Source organism: Mchenga conophoros, linkage group LG16 (genome assembly GCF_057382185.1).
Source record: "Mchenga conophoros isolate Kocher_MC1m ecotype Shallow Benthic linkage group LG16, M_conophoros_male_GT1.1, whole genome shotgun sequence".
NCBI classification, from domain to species: Eukaryota; Metazoa; Chordata; class Actinopteri; order Cichliformes; family Cichlidae; genus Mchenga; species Mchenga conophoros.
Genome location: NC_140541.1, coordinates 25,477,051 through 25,502,821, shown reverse-complemented (window position 1 = coordinate 25,502,821; position 25,771 = coordinate 25,477,051). Strand labels below are relative to the sequence as shown.

The 25,771-nt window shown below is 40.5% G+C and overlaps 2 protein-coding genes across 4 annotated transcripts; one reads left to right on the top strand and one right to left on the bottom strand.

The window, feature by feature from the left end:
• The first annotated feature begins 911 nt into the window (after positions 1-911).
• Positions 912-12,610, top strand: smarcal1 (SWI/SNF related, matrix associated, actin dependent regulator of chromatin, subfamily a-like 1). The gene is made up of 17 exons (XM_085250388.1): positions 912-1,650; positions 1,732-2,077; positions 2,669-2,719; positions 2,834-3,094; positions 3,186-3,236; positions 3,328-3,511; positions 3,682-3,832; positions 5,948-6,109; positions 6,202-6,267; positions 7,794-7,934; positions 8,407-8,625; positions 9,851-9,921; positions 10,137-10,239; positions 10,613-10,795; positions 11,775-11,875; positions 12,079-12,175; positions 12,280-12,610. Exons 1-17 carry the CDS (start codon positions 1,318-1,320, stop codon positions 12,457-12,459), a joined length of 2,700 nt encoding a protein of 899 aa, XP_085106514.1. The 5' UTR covers positions 912-1,317; the 3' UTR covers positions 12,460-12,610.
• On the bottom strand, positions 8,609-25,240 carry LOC146556906 (thioredoxin domain-containing protein 6-like). 3 transcript variants are annotated; one of them, XM_085250389.1, is made up of 16 exons: positions 25,042-25,240; positions 24,900-24,957; positions 24,555-24,658; positions 24,395-24,481; positions 21,704-21,820; positions 20,646-20,730; positions 20,425-20,507; positions 20,228-20,320; positions 19,565-19,719; positions 19,100-19,296; positions 18,751-18,895; positions 18,552-18,659; positions 16,631-16,782; positions 16,405-16,549; positions 15,173-15,423; positions 8,609-8,910 (listed from the first exon to the last, which is right to left on the bottom strand). In XM_085250389.1, exons 1-16 carry the CDS (start codon positions 25,072-25,074, stop codon positions 8,849-8,851), a joined length of 1,875 nt encoding a protein of 624 aa, XP_085106515.1. In that variant the 5' UTR covers positions 25,075-25,240; the 3' UTR covers positions 8,609-8,848. The 3 variants fall into 3 exon arrangements, with proteins under 3 accessions (XP_085106515.1, XP_085106516.1, XP_085106517.1); XM_085250390.1 differs by having other exon boundaries at positions 24,395-24,466; XM_085250391.1 differs by lacking the exons at positions 24,395-24,481; positions 24,555-24,658; positions 24,900-24,957; positions 25,042-25,240 and adding an exon at positions 22,304-22,433.
• Between the last annotated feature and the right edge of the window lie 531 nt (positions 25,241-25,771).

Genomic DNA, 25,771 nt, shown 5'->3' with positions numbered 1-25,771 from the left:
TCTTGAACTCATTAATCCCTCTTCTGTCGAGAATCCATAGTTTTAAAAATTTGGAGATGTTTGTGGAGAGTATTCTGTGGAAAAGAAATATGTGGGCTTACCTTCTTACTTGACCCTGGAACTCCTTGGAAAATAATCAAAGTCTAAATAGATGGTAAATGGCCTGTATTTATATAGCGCTTTACTAGTCCTTAAGGACCCCAAAGCGCTTTACATATCCAGTCATCCACCCATTCACACACTGGTGATGGCAAGCTACATTGTAGCCACAGCCACCCTGGGGTGCACTGACAGAGGCGAGGCTGCCGGACACTGGCGCCACCGGGCCCTCTGACCACCACCGGTGGTCAGAGGGCTAACCCTAACCCTAACTCCCAACTCTTGAGCCACAATCGCCCTTGTGACCATATATGAAGGTAAGATTGTGAATGACTGCTCCTCCACTGGCTGGAGAAGAAATCATTTTATACGTCTAAACTTTCGACCATAAAATGTTTAGGCAAATTAGAGATGGTCCAGCAGAAAATGATTAAGTTAAACTATAGAAATACTGAGCTAAAGTCAGCATAACAGCATAACCCCCCTCCAAACCTCTCCATTTTCTCTTTAACTAGATGTCTTACGTAAGAAGTATTAACAAAATGTGCGTACTAGAGCAGAAAAATACTCACATTAACTGATAATTAGAGACAAATGTAAATGTTTTACGTAAACTTCGGTAGCAATAGTGTCACCTTCATAGTGGAGAATCACAAATTGCAAAATAAATAAATATTTTCCTGTTTTTTTAAGATAACATATTCGCGGTTTTTATCAGTACAAAATGATTTTTTAAAGCCGTGGTTAATGGCAATAAAAACGTCCCTGTAGTCGTTGTAGTTTCTCAAGAATAGATTATTTTTGCCTTCACTACCTGCACGTGCCGACTTGTTTTCCTACGTCACTTCCTGCGCGCCAGATCCTGAACCAAGAAGTTGTAAACTAGCGTTAAAAGTTTCTGCTGACGACATTCTTGCAGACTTCGCTGTTTTTAGATTGTATTTTGGGGTCATCCGCTTCAGACGGCTTAAAGTTCAAGTATCTTTAATGCTACTGTGGTTGTTCCGATAATATTATGTTGCTAAGTTTGACTGTTAGCAGCCAGATTAGGGTCGCTAGCTGCTACCATTAGCAACAGAAGCAGCAGTGCAGATAACGTTAAACAAAACGAAGTTAGTAGCTCTAAAAGGCAACATGGATTTACACAGATCACCTTTTTGCAGACGTAGGGTGTCTTAGATTGTAGCCGATGTCTGCTAGATAGCTCTAGCTGTCAACATGTCTAATCAGCTGACTGCAGAGCAACAGCGAATGATTGAGGAGAACAGGCGGAAGGCTTTAGAAAGACGAGCCCAAAGACTTGGACAGGCTAACAGCACCAATGTTAAGCCCTCAGTAGGCTCCAAAAGTACTTCAGTGCAAACACAGCTCCCCAAACAGAGTCCGGATCCTGTTGCCTCAGTTCAGCACAGAGAAACCTCAGTCTCGGGACCAAAATGCTTCCCCCCTCCCTTAAAAAGGGAACCACAGAGCCAAAGTCAGCAGCAGCTGCCTGGCACTAGCAGCCACTTCAACCAAAGCACTGTGTGTAATTCTGCATCTTCAAACCAGGTGGGGTTTATGCTTAAATGTGCAGTCATTTACTGTCGGTGAGGATAGTTTTATAATGCTTCGTATTATATGTCTCTGCAGACTCTTACTAACTCAATTCCTCTGGTAAGTCAACATTTGAGGAGCTCCGTCTTGTCTCCTGAAGGAAGCATCCCCGTGGGGCCAGCTCAGGGCAAACATCAACTCTCATCCAGCAGCTCCGGAGGTGCAGTTGGCTCATTTTACAAGCAGCCCAGTAAACCTGCTCAGAGTCAAGTGGCACAGCTTTCCTCTAACCCCACCTCTACAAATGTCGTACCTGCAAAAAAGCCTGCCATCTCTGTAAGGGGAAGATGTGTACCTCACACAGAAGACCGTTTCAGGGTAGAAGTGAGCTACCATGCAGGGCTTATTGCTGTTTTCAAGTCCATCCCCTCAAAAAACTATGGTAAGTGTTTGAGATGCTTACTGTGCTGTTTTGCAGCTGATATGTTACTCCGTGAATTTTGCAGTGAATTTTCAGTGCTTGTTACTCTTGAAGACCACCAAAAGCCATTGGTATACAGTCATATCAACCATGTGACTAGACATTTACAATGTGACACCTACCTCCTAAAAGTGTTATTGACTTGGTTAGATGCTGTCAAGTTGTTTTCTTGAGTTTTTCTTATGATCATGCACTTGGCCTCCCTCACTGCACTGAGATCTCATTGGATGTCATATTTAAAATTACAGCACAAATTCAACACTTTGGATCAGCTTTAGATATTATGTCAGTTTCTTTTGTCATAAAAGGGAACAGGCCTCACCTGGCCATAAAACTGCTTACCAGTCAATTATTCTCTGCTTGAATTAGTCTCTGAAAATATATATAAATTTTTTGTAATTCCTAAACAGTTAATGCAAAAACTGTTATCTTCTTTTATGAACATAAATCTCTAATCCTATATAGGATGATTAGCAATTTTAAAATAGTTATTTTGTATTATATACTGATTTTGCTGGCTTTTGGAATTAAAAATGCAATTTTCTGCCTTAGATCCTGCCACCAAGATGTGGAACTTTAGTCTAGAAGACTACCGACAGCTAAGTACGGAAGTATTCACAGGATCTTCCATATTCAGGAGCTCAACTCATGCACGCTGCTGTTTTTAAACAAACTCTGTCTTAAATCATTACTTTTTTTCTTGACCCCGTATTGCAGTGGAGGAAGCAGCTGCCATTCCTTCGGTGTCTTTGAGACCTTTGGAGGGAATGGAAGCGGTGGACGTGACGGAGGCCACCAGCCGAGCTCGGGACGGCACGGCCCTGGCAGCGCTGCTCAAGTTATGTAATGGCTGGCAGAAGCCCGGAGCCACTTTGCAGGGCCAGTGCATTCTGGTGTCCCAGACAAAGTTTGAGGTGGACATTGGCTACCATGTTGATGTCATTGCAGCATTCAAGCAAATGCCAACAAAGAACTACGGTAACAGTGGCTTTATTTGATTATGTTTGTTTTTTTGACAGTCTCTTTGCTTTTGTGGTTTCTGATCTCAGATTTTTTTTGTCTGTGGCAGACATGAAAACAAGAAAGTGGAATTTTTCACTCGAGGACTATAAGAGACTCAGTGAGTAATGACACTGGCTTTATTTAGCAGGTCTACCAATGTCCCTGTTACATTTGCCATCTTGTCTTACCGCGCTGTGTTCCATACCCAGTGGATCTCCTCAGTGGGATAGCAGCAGTGGAGGTGGAGCCTCTTCCCAGGGCAATAATCCAGGCTTTCTCTGCCAGGTTTGATGGGACTGAAGCCAGGATTTTAAACGTCCCTGAGGCAGACCTCTCTAGCATCGACCCCTCTCTCACCCGAAGCCTCATGCCCTTCCAGAGGGAGGGAGTCAAGTAGGTCTCTTTGGGTAGTCATTAGTGCTCTTTCTAAGCAGTGTAGCCAATAATAACAATAAACAGTTATTTATTTGTAATTTCTTCTATGTGTGCACATTAAAAGCCACTGTTTGTGAGACATTCCAGTAATGACCTTTTATCTTAAATATTTCCTTCTGTCTCTGCAGCTTTGCAGTGTCTAAACAGGGCCGCCTCCTCCTGGCTGATGACATGGGCCTGGGAAAGACTATTCAGGCCATCTGTATAGCAGCTTATTACAAAAAGGAGTGGCCTTTGTTGGTGGTGACTCCGTCCTCTGTACGATTCACCTGGGCTGAGGTAAAAACTGTGCCTAAAGAAAAATAAGCTCATTACTTAAGAGGTGCTAGAGTTCATCGCTTTGTTTCCATTTAATAGCGTCACGTTCGGTCAGCACGCGCCGTCTTAAGGATATCCTTCTACTGTCCTTTGACTCAAACTCTGTTCTCCACATTATAATCCTGGTTTCTGCTTAACTCTCTCTGCATTTGAAGAATGTTAATGTGGTTCCCTGTGGACTTCTTGCTCTTTGTTAGGTGCTTTATCTTAGCAGCGAAGATGGCAGCCTTGAATTTAATGCTTCCATTTCTTTGTCTCATGGGTGCGTTTGATAATTAGAACTGTGAAGCACTGATTTATGGTGGAGGTGTTAATACATGGTGTATTTATTTGACTCCTTTCCTTTGACTGTTTTTATCCTGAAATCAAATATTTAAATGCACTGTTAATTAGTTCTTTTCAAGTTAAATGATTACTTGTTTCATCTTGAACTTTTCAAAACAGAGAAAAACATCAGTTATTTGTTACCAGATCCACAGGAAACATATTCACATGGCTTGCTTTTTATCTACTTAAAAATAAAACTGATATTAAGTTTTCTGTTTCTTTGTGACAAAGAAAAGTAGACTGGGAAATTGTAATCTTAGGTACAGTGCTGTGCAAAAGTCTTGAGTCACCCCTCATTTCTTTATATTTTGCATCCAAGTAGACAGTCTTTGATGTCATTTTTAAAATGGCTTTCTGAAGGTCTTGCCAAGTTTTTATTTGGGTATCAACTGCTTCATTTTCAGCCCAGTCCTTGTACCTGACCAGAGGATTTCTTTTTTGTGACACTACACAACACTGGGGTGAAACATTGTTGTCTCTACAAAGACCATATTCACAAAAAATCATAATTTATTCCAATCTCTTTAGTTCAGTCTGCAAAAATTGCCAATGTTAACACAATTTGACAAAGGGGAAAAAATAGTATTGTTGCACCAACAAGGTGGTTCAAAGAGCTATTAGCCTCTAAAGAATAGAAGAAACTGGAGAAAAAAGAAATCTCAGGCTCCGACAGTCTCGGTCGTTGTGTCCTCAGGCCTTGGGGCGATCGTGGCTCAAGAGTTGGGCGTTCGTCTTGTAATCGCAAGGTTGCCGGTTCGAGCCCCGGCTTGGACAGTCTCGGTTGTTGTGTCCTTGGGCAAGACACTTCACCCGTTGCCTACTGGTGGTCAGATGGCCCGGTGGCGCCAGTGTCCGGCAGCCTCGCCTCTGTCAGTGCGCCCCAGGGCGGCTGTGGCTACAATGTAGCTTGCCATCACCAGTGTGTGAATGTGTGTGTGAATGGGTGGATGATTGTGTATAGTGTAAAGCGCTTTTGGGGTCCTTAGGACCAAGTAAAGCGCTATACAAATACAGACCATTTAGCATAAAAAAACTATCTATAGCAGATGAACAGCAACTGACGCAGAACGTGAGCGTGATCCATATTAATGAAGGGAAGCAGGCCAAAAAGGTAACACTGAAAACCAGTGGCAACTGGTCTGCTAGCCAAAAATGGTTGACTTTGAAATATTAACATCTCTTTGTCCCTGTCTTTCAGTACTTTCTAGTGTCAGTGACCATCCGTGTCTTATGTTCTGTAGCATCTATTTTTTTTGTTTAACTTGCAGCAGCAGTGCATTTTCAAAACCAATTTCACTCACTTTCACAGCCCCCCCTCCCGCCCCAAAATAGGACGAAACGCAGTCCTCTTATCAGAGGTTGAAATCCCAGTCACCGGATGTCGTCCCATTAAAGGACACTTCCTCTGTTAGTCTTGTGCTTTGGGCCAAATGTACAGCACAGCACAGGAGCTATAATTTAATGAGTTTAAACTGGGCTGACAAGCGAATGGCAAGAGAGTAAGCGAATTGTCAGTGGGCAGTTTTTCTAAACTGCATGATTGATTGTTTTTCAATGGGAGCACTCTTGCAGTGGTTACCATGAATTATTTGTGGTGGAAAAACATAAATTGGCTGTTATTCACAAAGTAATGTTGGCTATAAATTTAAGAAACTGGTGGGATCCCAGTGCTAGTTAGACCAATCCTGATGCTTTGAGAGTGTTTTTTCAGTCTGTCTCTCTCACACGAACCTTTATCTGTGCCTGCAGGCCTTCAGACGCTGGCTTCCCTCCTTGACTCCTGACAGCATCAACGTAGTGGTGAAGGCCAAAGACAGTCTGCGGTCTGGTTTGATCAACATCATCAGCTATGACCTACTGAGCAGGATGGACAAGCAGCAGCCAGGAAATCCCTTCAATGTTCTCATCATGGTGAGCTTATTATTTAAACATGGCTGTTTTCAGTTCACATTCATGTTCAGGTTAAGGTTCCTAAATCCTCGCTGACGTGTCGTTCTGTGTAGGATGAGTCTCACTTTCTGAAAAACATGAAGACTGCTCGTTGTAAAGCAGCATTGCCTCTGCTGAAGGTACTTTTTTTTTTTCTCTCTCTCTCTCACTTTTATTTAATGTTTTACTGGGATTAATAATTTTGTTAGATACACCATAGGGATTGTTTGTTTTTTCCTCCTTCCTTTGCATGGGTCACAAATTAGATTTGTTATTAGATTATATTTGAACGGTTTCCCCTCATAATTCATTAAAATTCAGGTAAGGCCCAGATTTCAGTAAATCTGTGTGTCAGATAGCCCATAGGCTGGCTGAACAATTGATTTAATTTTGAAGGCAAACAGATCTGGGATTTCTGCCATCAGACAATTATCTGTTTCTCTGCAATTTACAATTTAAGCGAAATCCACAGTCCATGCGACTATTAATATCATGGTTATTTTTCCACCAAGATTAAAAACATGTACCGTAATTGTCGGGCTATAAGCCGCTACTTTTTGCACAAGCTTTGAACCCTGCGGCTTTTAGTCAGGTGCGGCTTTTCTATGGATTGTCCAAGATTTTTGTCATATCGTAAGAGGATTTATTTTGTTTGTTCCGCTGTTGTACGGCACTATGTTGACTGGCAGGAGGGCATGTGATCAGACACACAGTATCGGGGTTCAAGAGTGGTATGTTGGTCACGTGTCCATCCGCCAGGCAACATAGTGCTGTACAAGTAGCGCGAAAAACAAACTTCAAATTAACGCTACGCGTTCAGCGGGAGTCGTGGATGACGAGCGGCGATAAACTTGCGAAAAGCAAGTTATGCTCAACTCCACCGGTGGAACCTGACAGCGTGGAAAAGTGTGAAAACATCCACGATCACCAACGGATTTCAAAGGGCTGGACTGCTGCATTATGGAGAGGAAGACACTGCCACGGCCCTTCAGAGGGGGTTCGACTCTGACACTGACAACGAGGATTTCTTTGGTTTTGTAAGTGACAACGAATGAAAGAAGCTGAGAGTGGATGACGAAGCCATCCTGAGCCTGTTCGTTTCCGACACTGGAGGAGAGGACTTTGGTGGTTTTAGTGGGCAGGAAGATGGTGGTGAATGACTGACTTTTCTTCTTGTTAAAGCCGTGTCGCTGCACCTGAGCCTAAAAGGTAGTCCGAATCTATTTTTCTGGTGTGCTGTAGGTTATTGTTATGTACTACATTTGTTACTCATTTATGAAGCACAGCACATGTTTCGTACTTGTAATTACCGCTACTTGTACATATACCTAAAAAGTTATGCAAATATGTACCCATAACTTGTTTTTCAAAATATTAATAAAAGTGATGTCTCCAAACAGCCATCTCTTTCCTGACAATTCCCTTTGTGCATATTCTCTTACATATGATAAGTCAACATTGAAACACCTGCGGCTATTAGTCAGGTGCGGCTAATGTATGTACAAAACAGGATTTTCCACTGATTTTAGCTTGTGCGGCTAATATTCAGGTGCGCTTTGTAGTCCGGGAAATACGGTAATCAAATCAAAATATATAATTTGCTCCCATGGACTAGACTGAGTAAACAGTTCTCTGTGATCAGAGTTGTCCGTCTTTCCATCCTCAGGTAGCGAAGAGAGTGATTCTCCTGTCGGGGACCCCCGCCATGTCCAGACCGGCTGAGCTGTACACTCAGATTTTGGCCGTCAGACCGACACTCTTTCCACGCTTCCATGAGTTTGGGATCCGCTATTGTGATGCCAGACAGGTAGTCTGTTAACTATAAAGAATTTTTGCTACACTAATTGATGTTTAGTGCTGTTTACTTGTATGTGGCTGTGACTCCAGGACACATGAGACTATTAGAAGACTAGCCAGCAGATATATCTGTGCCTCGCCTACTTTGTAAAGTGTCCAGTTCTTGATCGGAGATGTCTAGCATTTGCAAAATGGGTTAAATAATTCATAGGACTGCTGACAAGTACACAACAGGTTTATGAGGTTACAGTTAGTGCATGCTGTAAAACCAGTGTAAGCTTATGACTGGTGTATTGGTGTTTAAACACATGTTTGACTTTTATTAAAGCAAATTTTTGTAGAAGAAAGAAAAAATCTTAAAGTTTACATTCAACTCTTTCTAAGTATAACATTTGAACTTTTACATGCCACATTTTATTTTCCACCAGTCATTCCCACTATCACCTGTTCTTTTATTTTTTTGCCTTTCACTGCACCTACAGATGACCTGGGGCTGGGACTACACAGGCTCTTCTAATCTTGGAGAGCTGAAGCTGTTGTTGGAGGAGTGTCTGATGCTGCGCCGTCTCAAGTCTGAGGTCCTTTCCCAGCTTCCCGCTAAACAGCGCAAGGTGGTCACGGTGACCATCGATGGGATCAACACCCGCACGAAAGCTGCTCTGTCAGCTGCAGCCAAGCAGCTGGCCAAAGGACATCGCAATGTAAGTCATAGGTGTTGAAACCTTTGAAACCCGGGAAGGTAATAGAATTTGAATACTGTGTTTTCTAATCATTTCTACATAATCAGGAAATCATAGAACTGATGGATATACTTTCAATGGACACTTTATTGAGTGTACCTTTTCAACTTCTCATCTAATTAGCCAATCACATGGCAGCAGCTCAATACATTTATAGTCATGGTCAAGATGAGCTGGCCTGGTCTTAGTATTCCCAAAACTCCTGATTTTCCCGCACATCCATCTCTACAGTTTTCGGAGGATGGTCTGAGAAGGAGAAAGTGATTATTTATTATTAAGTGAGTGGCAGTTCTCTGAAAATGCCTTGTTGATGTCAGAGGTCAGTGGGGAATGACCAGACTGGGTAGGAAGCCACTCATATAACCACTCCTGCAGAAGAGCATCTCTGAACACACAACACGTTGAAGCAGATAGGCTACAGCAGCACTGAGCTAAAGTTCACAGGTGCAGCAAAATAGGACAACAGAAGGGTCATAATTTGGTGTAAACAGCATGAAAACGTGGATCCATCCTACTTTGAATCATTGGTTCGGGCTGCTGGTGGTGCAATAGTGTCAGGGATATTTTCTTGGAACCCTTTTGGTTCCTTAGTACCAACTGAACATCCTTTAAAAACCAGACACTACCTGAGTATTGTTGCTGACCATGTAATTTATGGTTGTACAGCCAAAAAATCTGCATCAATATGGACCAAAAACCTCTGAGGAATGTTTCCAGCTCTTTGTTGAATGTGCCACAAAGAGTGAAGACAAAAGCAGGTCAAAATCAAAGTGCCTGAGTGTATATTTCAGTAGTTATAAAATATCACAATATCTGCAAAAGTAGGATTTGTTTTATGTCTTCACTTGTATTGCTTGTACGCTCCTAAAATACAAAATTCATAACAAAGACTGTGACTAAAAAGACAAATCTGTTAAGAAGAGGCTGAGGAAGCTTTTAGTTAGCCCAAGGTAATCAGATGTGTTGGCTCAGTCCTCGAGCCTCAAGCGCACACAAATGCTTTTAAACGACCCAGAATTCTCCGGCCCAGCCTCATTGGAGTGTTTATACGGCCCAATGGGAGTGAGTCGCTGAGCTTGATTGTGCATAATCACAGTACTCCTCCGAGTAATGGCAGTCTTATCAAATCATCAAACAGAATCTCCTGTCAGTTCTTATCTTGTGATGTTCCTTATCTCTTTTTCAGAAAATGGAAGAGAAGGAAGCCCTCCTCGTCTTTTATAACCACACAGCCGAAGCCAAGCTACAAGCCATTATGTAAGTACAGACCCTCTAATGGTGGGGATCAGTGAGTCGAATCAGCTTATATTTGATGAGCGCTGAGATTAAAATGTAAAATGAAAGAGAATCTTTTGTCAGAGCATTATGATTGCACCGCACTGGAGATAACCAAGACTTCAGATAAAGACTGAATATTTCAATGTTTTTTTGAAATGGTTCAGCTCTGCAGTATGTTGTTCTGTCCCTCTCAGGGAGTACATCATAGACATGCTGGAGTGTGGGAGGGAGAAGTTTCTGGTGTTTGCCCATCATAAATTAGTCCTGGATCATATCACGACCGAGCTGGGGAAAAAAGTAAGGAAGACACATACTGATGATACCCCACACAAAGGGCTAGTAGTGGAAAGTGATGCAGCTGTGACGTAGAAGAATGAAGTTTAACTTTTTTGTTTGTTTGTTTGTTTGTTTTAAACCGGTTACTCAGATGAGATCTTTTGTGGGAGTAAACGTCAAACGGGTCAAGTCCTTCAGTAGCTGTGGAGAACAAGTGTGGGCGGCTCTGAGCACATTTGAGCTTTAGCACTACTACTATGACTTATTGTTCTTTCAAGTTTAATAAGGATGGGATTATTTAATTAATTTGGTGATTTATCTTGGTCTGCTGCAATAAGTCATTATTTTTGAGCGATTGTTTTCAGAAAATAACAAAGGTTTACTTCCTCCTCAGAATGTCGGTTTTATCCGCATTGATGGGAGCACTCCATCAGCGGAGCGACAGCAACTGTGCGAAAGGTTTCAGTACTCAGCCAAGACCTGTGTGGCGGTACTGTCCATCACTGCAGCTAATATGGGCCTAACCCTGCACTCTGCAGACCTGGTGATCTTCGCTGAGCTTTTCTGGAACCCCGGGGTGAGACATGGAAAGCTGTCCCTGCAAAACACTCCGCTGTCACTGAAAGGACACTGTCAGTAACACCATTCTTTAATATTTTGGAATCCCGCTGTTTAAAAAGCTCCGGTTTGCTTCTCGGCCCACACATCAAATATAGAACAAGAAGTGTTCTAATGCTACCAAGCTGAATCCGAAAATTAGAGGGCTACTGTATTAATACTGGTTGTCAGCATTTAACTTTTAAATAGGGAAAGGAAATTGAAAATATAAGATATGAAAGCACTTTTGTTATGAAAAGATAAATTAGTTACTGAGAAGAAAAAATAAATAATAATCTGCTCTTTACAAGACAATAAATGTGTTAATTTAATCTCTAAAGCAGAGTAATTTTAATATGGGAGTCTGTGGGGATTGACTCACGTTTTAAGCTACCCTCAAGTGGCCTTTAGAGGAACTGCGCTTTCATGAACACCACAGTTTTTCTGGTAACAGAGAACACAAAATTACATTATGACATTAGATTATATGTTATAATCCAGCCATAGTGTGTGTTTTAGTAATCATCCATGTGTTTAGGTTATTTTTTCCTGGTAGCCTTCGAAACATTATGTCGCTCTGTTTCTTATACCCACAATGTGATAAATTCCCCCAAAACCTGAAAGGAGACATTTCCCAGAAGCACACATCTTATGCAGGTTAGATTTTTTTTTTTTTTTTTTTTTTTTAAAGGAGTCGAATGCAGAAAAAATGTGACTCATTATAAGCACATATTCAGCCACAGCTTCAGTTCCAGGTGGAAACTAGTGCTTTAATTTCAGCTGTCGGCAGATAAATTAAAAGCTTGAATAATGTCTTTTCATTGATTTTTCTTCTTGAGGAGTCTTTGGCCTTTTGGGGTCACTGCAGCTAAATGAAAAGCCAGAATCATTCTCTAAAGCTGTGAAACTCCTTTGCTCTTTTTTGCTATAAAGGAAAAAGCTTTTTTCCTCCACTGCAGGTTCTCATTCAGGCAGAGGATAGAGTTCATCGTATTGGACAAACCAGCAGTGTGAACATTCACTACCTGGTTGCCAAGGGAACTGCTGATGATCACCTATGGTATGTGTCAATCAGGAGGAAATACTGTATGACCCAACTACAGGCATTTATGTGGCTATTCAGACTGTTTCCTGCAACATTCATTAGTCTTGGTCTGTAACAGCAGAGGGAGGAGGAGGGGTTAATGTGGGCTGACTGGTGTGCATATTGTGACAAACAGTGAGTGAAGGGCTGGACTGATATTTATTTATGTATCATTCCAGGCCCATGATCCAGGAAAAGATGAATGTCCTGGAGCAAGTGGGTCTTTCTGAGGCAAACCTCTCGGAAACTGCAGAAAACACCAGCTTCCACTCCAAGGTAAACTGTGTATTTGTATGTAAATTAATAATGTATAGTGTTGTTAAGAGTTTTTACATATACATTTATGTTTTAAAACACACTGATTATTTCTGTTTGTCTAGGATCCAGCCCAGAGGAGCATCATGGAGATGTTCCAGAGATCATTCTCTGCAGATGACGACATGGATGAGGCCATCTTGTTGGAGGCCGCAAATGACTGGGAGGACACTCCGCCCGAAACCACGTCTGCTCAGCACCACGGCACCAGTACGGGCAAGCAGTGGAGCTACAAAGACCGATGATTGACCAATTTTATTGCCATCATTTTTTGGGTTTGCCCATGGAGCAAAGCCTAGTCCTACATCTCAGCTACATCATGCCTGCACTGAGTTGAAAGTTATTTTAATGGGTGAAAACTACAATAAATCTTTTTGTTTTGCTAATACAGGAAAATGTGAAGATTTTTTTCTACCATCCTTTTGACATCCTTTAAGTTGCATGGTGGCCAGATTACATGTTTAAACTCCTTCAAGATACTTCAGATTAACTTGGATTATAGTCATTTATAGGTTTTAAATTTATAGACTGTATGTAAAAGAAGGATGTTACCACCTGTGATGTAACTGTTAGTTTATGAATTTTTGATTTGAAGCCAGAAATGACCAAATTTACATGAATGTGGCGTGCTAAATTATCAGCAAATGATAAGTCTTTTTTTTTTTTTTTTTTTTTTTAACAAGATAAGCCATAAACTAATACACAGTACAGACAATTCCAAATACAAAACACAACCAAAGTTTAACTTTGAAACTCAAAACTAAGATGGGCAAGAAGTCCAGTTCATTGACTCAGATTAGATTAGAGCAGCATCTATAAACTATTTAGAGCTAAGAAGGAGACTGATAAAATATTTGTTTCACTCACCAAAACTGAGCAAAACCTTTGTGGATCTTTTAATTTTACCACATACTAAGCTGTCTTATGAGTCACATATTTCCACTAGAGACGCTCCATTAGGCACCTTCACTACAAACTGGAAGCAGCATATGTTGGCCTGTCTGTTAGTAAAAGTAGCCATGCCCCTAATTTTAAGCTTTAACAGTCCCCAAATGGGTGAGTTTAACCTTAGCTTCTCACTGCCCTTGTGCATTTACTATGAACAGGGACATTAGTTCCTTATTCATTTTCTTAACAGATCATCCCACTCAGGGTTGTGGGTGGGCTGAAGCCTATCCAGGTTGTCATATGGTGAGTGACACCAGACACCAATTTTTCATACCAGGCTGAAAACATGTTATTTAATTGGCTGAAATCAGCAATTTTAACATGAGAGGCTATGGGGATTGATTTACTTTTGGAGCCACCCTTAAGAGGGAGGACAAGTCTCGAGAGGAACTGCAGTTTTTTTTCCTTTTCCATGTTGCCTTCATTTTTCAGTCCTGGAGGTTGCAAGGTGGTTGAATTCTGAAATCCTTTTTCAAATGATCTGCAAGAAATACCTAATACTAACAATTATGTAGCTTTTTAGAGCTGTTAGATATTTTCTTTATTCATGCACCTCATTAAGGTAGTTTCAGTGTGTAATTTATGTCCCATTGTTATAGCAATATCCCGCAATAATTACAGTAAAAGGAAAAAACTCGAGCCTAATTGCTCTGTTACGGTCCCCTCTACTCACCCCTTGAATAAACAGGAGTAACACTCTTTATACTACCTTCATATTGTTCATATTATCACAGCACTGTGGTAGTAAATTACAGGAGACAACCTAAGGTACTGATAGTGGCACAGTGTACTCACTAAAGGATTCTGTGAACACTGAAATTGTCAGTCGCTTTTTGGTGATTGTACTATCCTGGTTTTAGTCACGTAGCCCGCGGCTGCTGATGTGAGCTGAGAGAGCCATCAAACTGTCGACGGCGGTATTAAGCGAACACGTCTACAGTGTTTCTTGAATGTGCCGTCTTGATACGCCACCTACAAAAGGTGTAAAAAGTCTGATATATATTTGTCTTGTTTATTTCATGATTCATAGAATGGCAGGCGCTCTGTTGTTCCCACAATTTTACACATTAAGCTTATAATAGAAGAGAAAACACAAGGTGTGATGATTCAGTTTGAGTGCTCTGGATCGATGCTTCCTCTTGTTTGTGGGTCATCTGCAAAATAAAGAGGGATGCTGAAGATAACTCTTCTAAATATCACTGCTGATAAGTAATAACGGCTTTGCTGAACAACACTGTTGCAGTGTTCATAATTTATCAAACATGGGCTGCACACAGATTCAAGATTCTGTCCCCTGATCCTAATTATGCATTAAAAAAACATGGCAACAGAAAAAAGATACAGCACACTGGAGGTGCAATTTTCCTCCGCAGGTATGAGATGGTATGATTCAATTAAGATTTACTTCATTCCCTACACACGGAGAGGCTGTAGCGCCAGTTTGCATCGCAATTCCAGCAGCTGTTTGTGACATTATGGAGATGAGTGGCATTAGTTTTCTCTCAGTCAGGAGAGACGCCTCTTCTTGTGCAAGTAATCTTGATTGTCATTGTAAAGAGATGTATCTACTCAGTGTTCACAGTAAACAGTAATTGTGGTGTCCCAATTTCAGTCTCTCTTTAGCTACATTGTTGACTAACACACAGAAAAATGGCCATTAATAAAGTCAGTAGACATACAGATACCAATACCTCATCCCTGTCTTTGTAAAGTGATGAAAATACTCTATGGCTTTCTCATCAATGCGAAAGCAACTTAAATTCTGCAAAAGTGCAGACTCTAAAGGGTCAAGTCCCTTCAGTTGAAGATTGTATAATTTCTGGTTTTCTCTGCAGCCTTTACTTCCTCTTTAGCCAAAGATGAACAAAAAACAGATTTATTTCAGTATGATAAGAAAAATTTAGTTAACACCAAGAAAATCGATGTAAAAAATCAGCTGCAAATTGTTATTTAGAGGAAACCAGATGGTGTGACAGATGGTAAAGACTTTCACACTCATTATATGGTCACCTGAAATGGGATCGTCACTGGTGAGCTCCGCATCTGTGCTGATGTCACCGAAGATAAAACGGATCTTTTCCTCCGCGTGCTGCTCGTTGGAAGAACCATGAACTGAGTTATGGAGGATGTCTGCAGCAAAGCGAGCCCTCAGAGACTCCGGGGACGCTTCCTTTGCCTTGTTCGGGTCTGTGGGACCCATCATGGCCCTCCACTCCTCCACCGCATTTTCCTTAGTGAGGACAAGCATCATACAGGGTCCCCTGAAACAAACATTTGTGGGATGTTTACACGCTGTAATGAAAATGCCACAGTGAGTGAAAGGATTGTCTAACTGTAAAGCTATCATGTTTGGCAATATGATTGCAAACATGCAAAGACAGAGGAATGCATCTGGTTGTTGGAAAGTTTGGATAACCAAATATACGAGGCCAGCTTTTCAGTCTGGCCTCGTATGCTGCCTTTGATATAACCTTGAAATATAATAACAAACATGACAAAATACTATTTTAATACTGAAATAACACACAAAATAATGCAGTTAAATTGTCTAGGGCAACAATGGGAGACTTCCTATTGTTACAACAAGCACCATTTGACTGTAAGGATGAATATGGTGCACTGCAGGTAAAAAACGATGTGCAGGTGTCTCTGTTAAAACTGGGCCAGAACAGGTATCTAGGTTAAATGATGCTACTTCTTTAGGCTTTAAATAACTATATTTTAAAATGTAGCTAGAACTACTTTACACTGAAATGTGGCCGGCAAGATTATATCGTAAAAATGTGTATCCGTTAATAGCTGTTACTGACGCTCTGGAGCTCTATAAAAGCTATTCAAGGAGGAGCTCTAGATTCATGTGATAGCCATCCTTATTGCATATATTAATACTATTAATCCATAATTAAGGCTAAAATTGAGCTAATATTGAGGCACTGAAGACATTTTTTCAGGCTGCTGTGACCAGCTGCACTCAACTCTCTCATTTTGTCCAAAAAGTTGTGTAACAGCCAAGTGAAGGAGCTAATCGGAGCGGAAGATAGCTCTAAAATCTCGATGTGCGATGTGGGACAAAGAATGAAACTGAGATGCACTTCGCAGCCACTCGCCTGAGGCTGCCTTGATTCTTAGCTGCTAAGATTACTGTTAAAAGTGCCATTAGAAATTGGAGTGGCAGCAGGAATTAGGGCGGGTATGCTGTCACTTTGCACTGCTCTGGTGGCTGTATTCGAGAGCAGACTAACCGACACATGAACTCCACCAGCTGGTTAAAGAAAGGCTTCTCTCTGTGCTCTTTGTAAAACTCCTCAGCCATCTCCCTTGACAGCACGGTCTCCTTTAGCCTTGTTACAGAGAAACCTCGGCCACGAATCTCCTCCAAAATAGCCTCTGTCAGAATGAGGAGCAAAAATATATGAAAAATATGTCAAAACAAAAGTAATGTCAAGCATTTCTGTGTCATAAAAAGACCTTTGTGTTCCTCCATTGCATCTGGCTTGATCACTGCCACAGTCTGTTGTTTAGGGAAGAAGAAGCTGATCTCTCGCTCTGCCTCTTCGCGGCTTCCACTGCCGTGGAGCTGGTTGATAGGCTTATTTTCCACTGCAAACTGGGCCCTTAGACTGAGTACGAGGGAAACAAAGAAGAAAATTACAAGTGTGATTGTACTGTCTGGCACTATCCACGTCGAAAAGAAAGTATTGATGGTTTCCAGAAATTATTTTCAAAGGAAAGGATGTAATTTAATGAGTAATTTTTGTGTAATTTAACTGTCATTTTCTTCACTTCTGTTCAGACTGCCTTGTTTGATTCCACTCCAGTTAGAAAGCACAGAAACATATGGCGCATTGCAGACAGAGAAAGACAACAGACAATATTTAATTGTGTCAAAGCACTGCTGTTTGAAAATAAATACAGATAGTTCATGCGTCTGCAAAAGAAAATGTTCATCCTTTAACAATGTCTTGGAGCAGATATATATGGGTCAGGGAATGGACAATTTATCTAAGCTTATATAAAACAAAGATCTTTGTCACTGAGGCTACCACAATCCCAAAACAGATTTAGCTTTGCTAAAGTAGCATAAAGACACTGTAATGTCTGTATGGAGCCAAAGAGAGAAGCTCATAAGCCACAGGTCTTCACAGACTGGACGGGTTCACCGCACCAAACATGCAGTTGAAATGTCGGTAGTGAATCCATCAAAGTACAGATGTATATGAATGTTAGATAGGAAGCACTTAGGCATAAAAAAGTGTTTGTATGGATGCTTGAATGAGGCATGTTGTATAAAGCGCTTTGAGTGCTCCAGTAGAGTAGAAAAGTACTATGTAAGAACCAGTCAATTTACTCATTTATATAATTCCTCATTCAAACACAAACTACTCAGAACTAAACAGAAAACACTACTCAGATCCAAAGTATACTCATCCTGCTCTCTTCCCTCTTTAGAGTCATTTCTTTTCTTTGACTTTTAAAACATAATTTAAAATGTTGCTTTTCCAAGGATCTACTCTATAAAAATATAAAGAAAAAAAGTTGTTTTTAGTTAGTCATAGTGGATGTCAACAAGTCGTATACACATTTTGCACAAATTAAAGCAAAGTCAGAAAGTACGAGTGATATATTTCCCAGTATGCCCCTCTACCATCAACTTTTCAGAAAAATTGTTTATTTATAATCAGTGGAGTGTAAAATGACTGACTACATATTTGCAGAGCTAAAATTCAATTCCATCCATCTATCTGTTTTCTTCTGCTTATCCAGGGCCAAGTCACAGGAGCAGCAGCCTAGGCAGAGAAGACCAAAACACCAAGGCTTTCCCAGGCCAGCCGAGAGATATAATCTCTTCAGTGTGTCCTGGGTCTGCCTCGGGGCCTGCACCCGGTGGGACATGCCTGAAATACCTCACCCAAGAGTGTGAGTGTGATCAGGGTCCAAAAACATACTTACATTTAATAAGTGATTCTAAACTGGTCATGGTTGTGAGGTGGATGAAAGTGTATGAGAGAAAATGTGTTTAAATCTCTGTAAATGTGTGGTTAGATTTGGCTTGCAGTCTGGAGCGCTTTAAGTGGACAGCAGGACTAGAAAGTGCTTTATAAATGCCCGTCCCTTTCCATTTTCAATGACTGCAATGGAATCAGACAGAATCAGACTCAAAGACACCCAGGGAGTCCCTGCACCCAACTTTAAGAACCACTTATCTAGCTGATTTTGTGTTGTTTGGCTCTTTTTGTAATTTTTCTTGACAAGGATAAAAAGAGAGGTGAAAAGAGTGCCGAGTTCTCTCTAACAAGCTGTTAGAATCTGTGACAGACAGTAGATTAGCTTTTTAAACTTCACTGCTTTTCTACTGGTAGTTTTCCTCACTGTGGTGCACATTACTCACCAGTCTGGACTCTCCTCTTTGGCTTTATTGATGTCAGAAGGACCGAGGATGGTTTTCCAATGACTTACAGCCCCTTTTCTGGCAAGAGCCAAAGCCAGCACCGGCCCACTGTAAAAATACACTTGTTGTATAATCATCTGGAGTATAAAAACAAAACAAGAAAATCTCTGGATTAATTATACAGTTTGTTGAAAGTTACCTGGTCATGGTTTGGAGCAGTGCAGGGAAGTAGTCCTCCTCAACATGTTGACAGTAAAACTGTCTGACCTGCTCCTCTGACAGCATCACCTCTTTTTGAAGCGCTATTATAAAGCCAGACTTGTGGATGTGATCTAAGATCTCTTCTGCAAAATCAGGGATATGAAATAAAAAAGAAAACATAGCAGTCTACCTAAAATAAGCATGTGCATTTTCACTGCATTGTACAGTGTCATTCAACACCTTTGGTGAAGGAGTCAAGGAGCAGTCTCGCTGTTAATATGAGCTGTTATTGAAGGTGTATCTGTGCTTGCCCACGTGTGTACTTGTGCATTTGGCATGAGCCCCACCTCTGTTCTCCCTGGCAACGTCGGGGCGGATGAGAGCCAGTGTCCTCTCCACATGCTCTTCCTCCCCATCCTGCTCCATTACCGAGGCCGTCCGAAAGTTGGGGAAGAAGAAGGCGAGTTCCCTGCTGGCCTGGTCGCTGTCCTCACTACCGTGCACTGCGTTGAACAGTGTCTCTGTGCCGTATTGTGCCCGCAAGCTGCAGGAAGCCAGGGGGGAGAAAGGAGAGGAGACCAGATGGTTGCTCAGCTGGTGCTCAACCAGAGAGAAGCATAATGTTTGGGTGTGTCTGATGGAGCAGGCGACAATGTGCTTTTTGTTCCTTTTTCCAGACTCCAGATTGTTTCGCACTGTTGCAATCAGCAGTGCAGAGATAAATGTCGATGCTGCAAACAAATGTTGTACTTCCCAGAAATTATAATTTACTTAATGACACTGGATCATATGCATAATTTCCAGTAACTAACCTTTCTGGATTTTCTCTCTTGGCTTCTTCTATGTCTGCTGGGCCAATAAACTCACGCCATGCCGGTACAACGGCTGCAGATCCCTCTACCTGAGAGAGTACTAGAATATGGAAGGGACCACTGGACATAAACTGCACCAAATCCTCAAAGCACGCCTACAAACCACCAACACATACAAAGAGCAGGCGAGACACAGACACATATGTTAATGCACTGAATACAAAACCTGCAAAAACAAATACATATACAACTCATGCCCATTTATTATTTTCTCAGCAGTAGTATTTCCCAGGCTTTTCTCACATATTTAAAATTTCTGTATCTATAACAATTTGGTCTCGTCAAAAACAGCACCATAAGCAAAATAGAAAAAAAAGCTGCTTACACAGCAACTCTATTTTGAGCCCCGTGCTAAAATGCAGATGGATGTGTCATGTGTAGCAAAGTAACTGAATGATTTTTGCACTGGTCGTGACTGCTCTGCTACCGGTATGTTGACTCAGAATATTAATGGCCCTGGCTAACATCACAAACATTCACTGCATCATCATCAGTTTTCCTCACTTTGACTTGAATGTCAATCTATGCAATAAGCCTCTGTCTGTGAGAAGAATTGTCTTTTTGTTATTCTATACCATTCCCCTCTATTTCGCTATACCGCACCTCTGCTGCTTTGTGTTGGTAAAAATCTCGAGCTTCAGCCTCCGTTAGCGTGCGTTCCTCATGCGCCAGGATCTCAAAGCCAGCATCCTGAATCTATCCAGGAGAATATCAGCATCAACATAATGAATTAATATCAGCAGGAAAGCTTGAGACAATCTTTCCTTCTCCCAATGTGAGCAGTGATCTTCTTTATGTACCTTCATAATAATCTCATTTGCCTTGCCGTGAGCAACGGCGTCTGGTTTAATGATGGCAACTGTGTAGGATTTACTGGCAGGGACTGCAAGAGAAGAGAGGAGCTTGAGTGATGATCTGTAATTCTGACAGAATGCAAAATATTCCACAGAATCAACAGGAAACACCAATGATAAGTAACATCAGCACTGAAAATACTGCCAATTATATTTTTCCACAGTACCAATTACACTTTCTTCATTTTCCAAATGTTGTGGCAACTCCTCCTCTTCTTTGTTCTCCTCATCTGTCAGACCATTATCTTTCACCTAACAAAGACACAACAAAGGAAATAAAAATAATGAATCCCTAAACATGACTGTCTTTACATATGTGTGTATAAACTACAGCTATGGCTAATGGTGGCTTTAGTATTATTTAACGTGGCTTTATAACTTTTATTTTCCACCCAAGAGTCACATAAGATATAGAAAAAAAACCCAGTAAAGCATTAGGTTCTAACCGGGAAATGTTTGTTATTTTTGCTCCAAATGTCATTAAAACAAAATCTTTACTTAGCTGGATACAATTTAATATATATTCGACTTCATTACACGTCTGTTTTCAGGAAAACCAACTGCTCTCTGAAGTCCAGAAATTATTAGTAAATGCCAATTTCTCCCTAGGGCCCTGTACAGGTTATTTTAACTCGCCAAGCGACTAATAAATTCTAATAAAAATAACCTACAAATAAATAAATGTAATACATTCAACTGGTAGCCTTTTAAACCATACTTATTGGAAATGACAGTGCAAAGAGTGCAGGCTGTCTGTTTTGCCCTGAGATGCAGCAAAAGACTAATTCATACACAACTATTAGTGTCAGACTGACAGGATTTTGACATGAACTTGGTGGTTATTAGGCTTTATTTTTACTCTAAATGTCGAAAAATAAATAAGAAACACCTAAAAAAAAGCTGCTGATATATTTTCTGCTGCTTGACTTAAGTGGCTAAAAGCCATCATCCACAGAAGCAATTCTGAAATACTACTGTAGGAAAACGAAACGGGTAAATAATAAAATAAACACAGACTGATTTGATTTTAGTCACATTGCTTTCAGCACTGGTAACATACACGCTGGCTTACTGTCACGTTGTTATGGACTACTTTACTTAGAACAGAAAAATTAATTAATATTAATGCTTTAACAAGCCGTGACAAGGCAGCATGTCTGCAGAGAAACACTCTATTGTTCTGGCAGAAATATGTGTGAATTCATGTGTATAATGAGCTCCTCACCACTTTGCGTTCACCAACTTGCTCCAGGACCAGCTTCTCTTTGGCTAGCTCCTCCACAATCATCCTCTGAAGCATGGGAGCGTTTGGCCCACGCAGTACAGCCACCAGCTCCCCACCCTGTTCATTCAACACAAGCCTAGTAATAAGTTAACTTTTTTTTTTTACATTTAATTTAGCATTTATAAAATGGTGAGATACAAAAAGGCTTTAGAGGCCTATGTAAGCGATCCACAAAAATATTTAAAAATTTAAAAAGAGCAACAAGCTTAGAGACAAGTGTAATTTCGATCAGACAAATAAATATTTCAACAGAATATATTTAATTTACAGAATATTTTTTCACCGCAAGGGGGGCATGGCTCTAAAGCCATTTTCACACACAAACTACAGGCCTGAAATTTTAGCTGCATCTGAGATATTCAACTTTAACCAGCCAGATTGCAAGTACAAAATCTATATGCTGGTCCCATGTGAGAACAGTCTAGGTACATTAATTATTCACTTAATATACATCAAGTGAGTGGTGTCATGTTTCCTGGCTGCGCTGACCAGGCACCACCCTCAATTAAACCAAGCACATTGCTAGTAGTGAGAATGTACCTGAAGATGGTTATGTGATGCAAACGATCACCCATAACAAGACTGAATGCTGGTAAGGGAATGCCTGCATATGCTCCTAATATGGAAAGGCCTGCATGGCTCTGGCAGTGTGGGTTTGGGCATTTTCCTGCTGAAAGAGATGCTGCTGGTGTACTGCTGCAAGAATGGGACAAGTAAAGACTGGAGCGCCTCATCTCGATACTGCCATCTAGTCAGATTTCCACCAAGAACACTCGATCAGACATGGTGCTCTCGTGAACAAGACTGCAGCAACACATGCCAGCATCCAGCATGCGAATAGCCTGGCCTTGGTCAGTCAGTCAGTTGCAGCATGGTGGGACACATGACAATATTGTACATACAAAGGGTTTTTTGCATTCTGTGATCACTTGGCTTGAGACTGCACTAAATTGAGCCAATTCATAGGACTTCAAATGACTTATTTGTGTTTGATAAACAAATCACCAATCTCATTTGAACTGAGAATATGTTTGGGCTTTCTAAGACATGCTGAGAAAGGGGATTTAAAGCAAATATTGAGTCAATATTTTACGGCACAAAACATTTCTTTCTTTGACTAGCATACTTGCTTATACTTAAATGTAGGTACAGAATAATGCAACAAATTTAATTTAATAATTGTAATAACCATTACAGGCTACAGGTATCATAAACTGAAATAGACTGAAATAACTAGAGACAGAAGTTGTGTATAAAAAAACAGCAAAACACACAAACCTGCCTGGCACAGTATAATAGTATGCTAACACTCTGTGTTTACTAAGCCATTTTTGCGACATTAAAATCCTATATTCAGCCACTGTGATGACATCTGATATTTGATTTGTATACTTTTAATAAGGCATTTTTATTTGTTTGATATTGTTTATGTTGAAACTGAAACTGAGACACACACATATATCACTTTGTTAATCAGCTTTTATTTAATTAAATAATTCATATAATTATTAACAATCATTTAATATTTAATTTATAGGTTTACTTCTCTTTGTTTTATTGCATTTTTTATTTTTATTTTAAAGTTAGTTTTCATCTTTATTGAAAGGTGTTTTGTCATATTATATTGGATACTATTTAACTATATACAATTCTACATATTTAAGCTAATACATTTGAGATTATGCTTAATTTAATAAAGAAATTTCGCAACCTTTGGGATAAGAAAAGTATACTGAATCTTATCTTAGTAATAAAGCACTGAACACACATTTTGTCGTTGAACTATACAGTCAACTATATAGCATATAGCCAACTAGCCACATTATTAGGCATATACGACCTTACTAGTACTGGGTTTGAGCCCTTTTTGCCTTAAGATCTGCCTTTATTCTTCATGGCATACATTCAGTAACTTGCTGGAAACATTCCTTAGAGTTTTTTGGCCATATTTACATGATAGCATCACACAGTTGCTGCAGATTTCGAGTTGACTGCACTGCAAATCATTCATTCCACCACATTCCAAAGGTGCTCTATTGGATTCAGATCTGGTGACTGGAGGCCATTTGAGTACAGAGAACTCATTGTCATATTCAGGAAACCAATTTGAGATGACTGAGCTTTGCAATATGATATGTTATCCTTCTGGAAGCAACCACCAGAAGATGGATGCACTGTGGTCATAAAAGGATTGACACGGTCAGCAACAATACTCTAGTAGGCTGTGGCATTTAAACAGTTAGTAGTTGGCGCAAAGTGTGCCAAATAAATATCTCCCACACCATTATACCACCAGCAGAATGAACAGTTGGTACAAAGGATGAATGGATGCATGTTTTCATGTTGTTTATGCCAAATTCTGACCCTACCCTCACATCACCAGCTAACATTTTTCCAGTTTTCCATCGTGAGCCATGCCACATTCAAAGTCACTTAAATTACATTTCTCCCCCATTTTGAAGCTCTGTTTGAACTTCAGCATGTCATTCTGACCACGTCTACTTGCCTAACAGCATTAAGTTGCTCCTGTGTTGAGCACATTGGGTTGGCTGATTACATAGTTGTGTTACTGAGCAGTTGAATAAGTATACCTAATAGAGTGGCCAGCGACACACACAGACACACACTCACCCCATAGAAGAGGAAGGTGGGTTCACATTTCCCTCGATACCTCTCCAAAACATCAATGCTGTCTGCTTCAGCCTGCACCAAAACACACTCACACACACAATTTCAAAGGTCCTTCTCTGAAAATTTTAAATTCTTCATATTTTTTATTGACTCTTCTTACTGTGGCAAAATGAAGCAAGTCATCACCCAGTTCATTCTTTATTTTTCGCAGGAGACTAACCACAGCACGACAGGGACCACACCATTGCTGATACACATCTACGACTGCAATGAGAGAGTCAGCAACTGATTGTGTGCGTGTGTGTGTACAAGACAGGAGGACAGAAAGGAGGTGTGGTAGGCTGGTACAATTATCACACTGAGCACAGGGGGGCAGCAGAACACAGCAAATAAGTAATGACGATGCCAGCAGTCCTTCACATCACGCTGTAACATCTTTATAACAGTTCTCGTGGAGCGTTCATTTTTATTAGGACAACAGCTCTTTTACTGATGAAAATCTTACCTGTTAAACCCTTGGTTGCAAGAATCTCTTCCCATTGCTCTTGGTTTGTGACGGAAGCCTGGATATGAAAAGACAAACTGTTATCCCCAGAGATGATAAAAGTAGCTTTAAAAACCCCCCCACAAAATCACAAAAACACAACCTGCAGCGTTGCCTCCTTTTTCTTGCCTGCCATTTGTTGGTCAACTTAAACAATATATTTAAACTAAAAATATAAAACTACTGAGCGCAGAGTAATATGCTAAAAAGAAAAGGATAAAGTTTAATTAGCTAAAATGCTAACACGCCGAAATGGTGCTCGCGCTTGTTTGGCCCCTTGGTTGCTAAGCAACGCTGCCTTCCGCTTCCCGGAGTCATCCCAGGCTCCGACTGTTGCTTGTGCTATCTTCAATAATTAATGCTAAGGCAGGCCACATTTTCCTCCTGCCAGGTTAATGTATTACGGCAGTAAAAAGAAGGCATCTCTGATCGGAGGCACACAAACCTGTTTAACTTTTGGATCCAGTTTTTACATGGAGAACTGCAGAAAAACCTCTCTATCAGCGGACCCTGCGGGCTCATTAGGAAAAAAAACAAAAGCACAGGAGCTTAGCTACCGCTGTGTTACACGTAAGCACATAGCTTTTATTTATTCATGTGTATTATATTCTATATCAATAATTAATAATCTGTTTTCTTGTTGATTTGTTTACAAAGGTTCATACAAGATATAAAACGTCCTCTAAGGGGAATTCAGGGGTTCAATGTTATTACACTTATAAAAATAGCAGAAAAGCTAAATCAAAGTGAAAAACACTGTGAGCTTACCACTGTCTAAATCAATGACTGTATATAAAATATATTTTATACAGTCTTCAGTTCTTTGTGCCGTT

Bases quoted from the DNA above. Each gene is read 5' to 3' on its own strand.
- smarcal1 (XM_085250388.1), top strand. From the start codon at position 1,318: ATGTCTAATCAGCTGACTGCAGAGCAACAGCGAATGATTGAGGAGAAC. The intron at 8,626-9,850 runs GTAAGTCATAGG...TCTCTTTTTCAG, and splicing joins TGGCCAAAGGACATCGCAAT to AAAATGGAAGAGAAGGAAGC. The intron at 10,796-11,774 runs GTGAGACATGGA...CCTCCACTGCAG, and splicing joins AGCTTTTCTGGAACCCCGGG to GTTCTCATTCAGGCAGAGGA.
- LOC146556906 (XM_085250389.1), bottom strand. From the start codon at position 25,074: ATGGCAGGCAAGAAAAAGGAGGCAACGCTGCAG. The intron at 24,482-24,554 runs GTAAGAAGAGTC...TGTGTGTGTGAG, and splicing joins ACTTGCTTCATTTTGCCACA to TGTGTTTTGGTGCAGGCTGA. The intron at 21,821-24,394 runs GTGAGTGTGTGT...TTGAATGAACAG, and splicing joins CCACCTTCCTCTTCTATGGG to GGTGGGGAGCTGGTGGCTGT.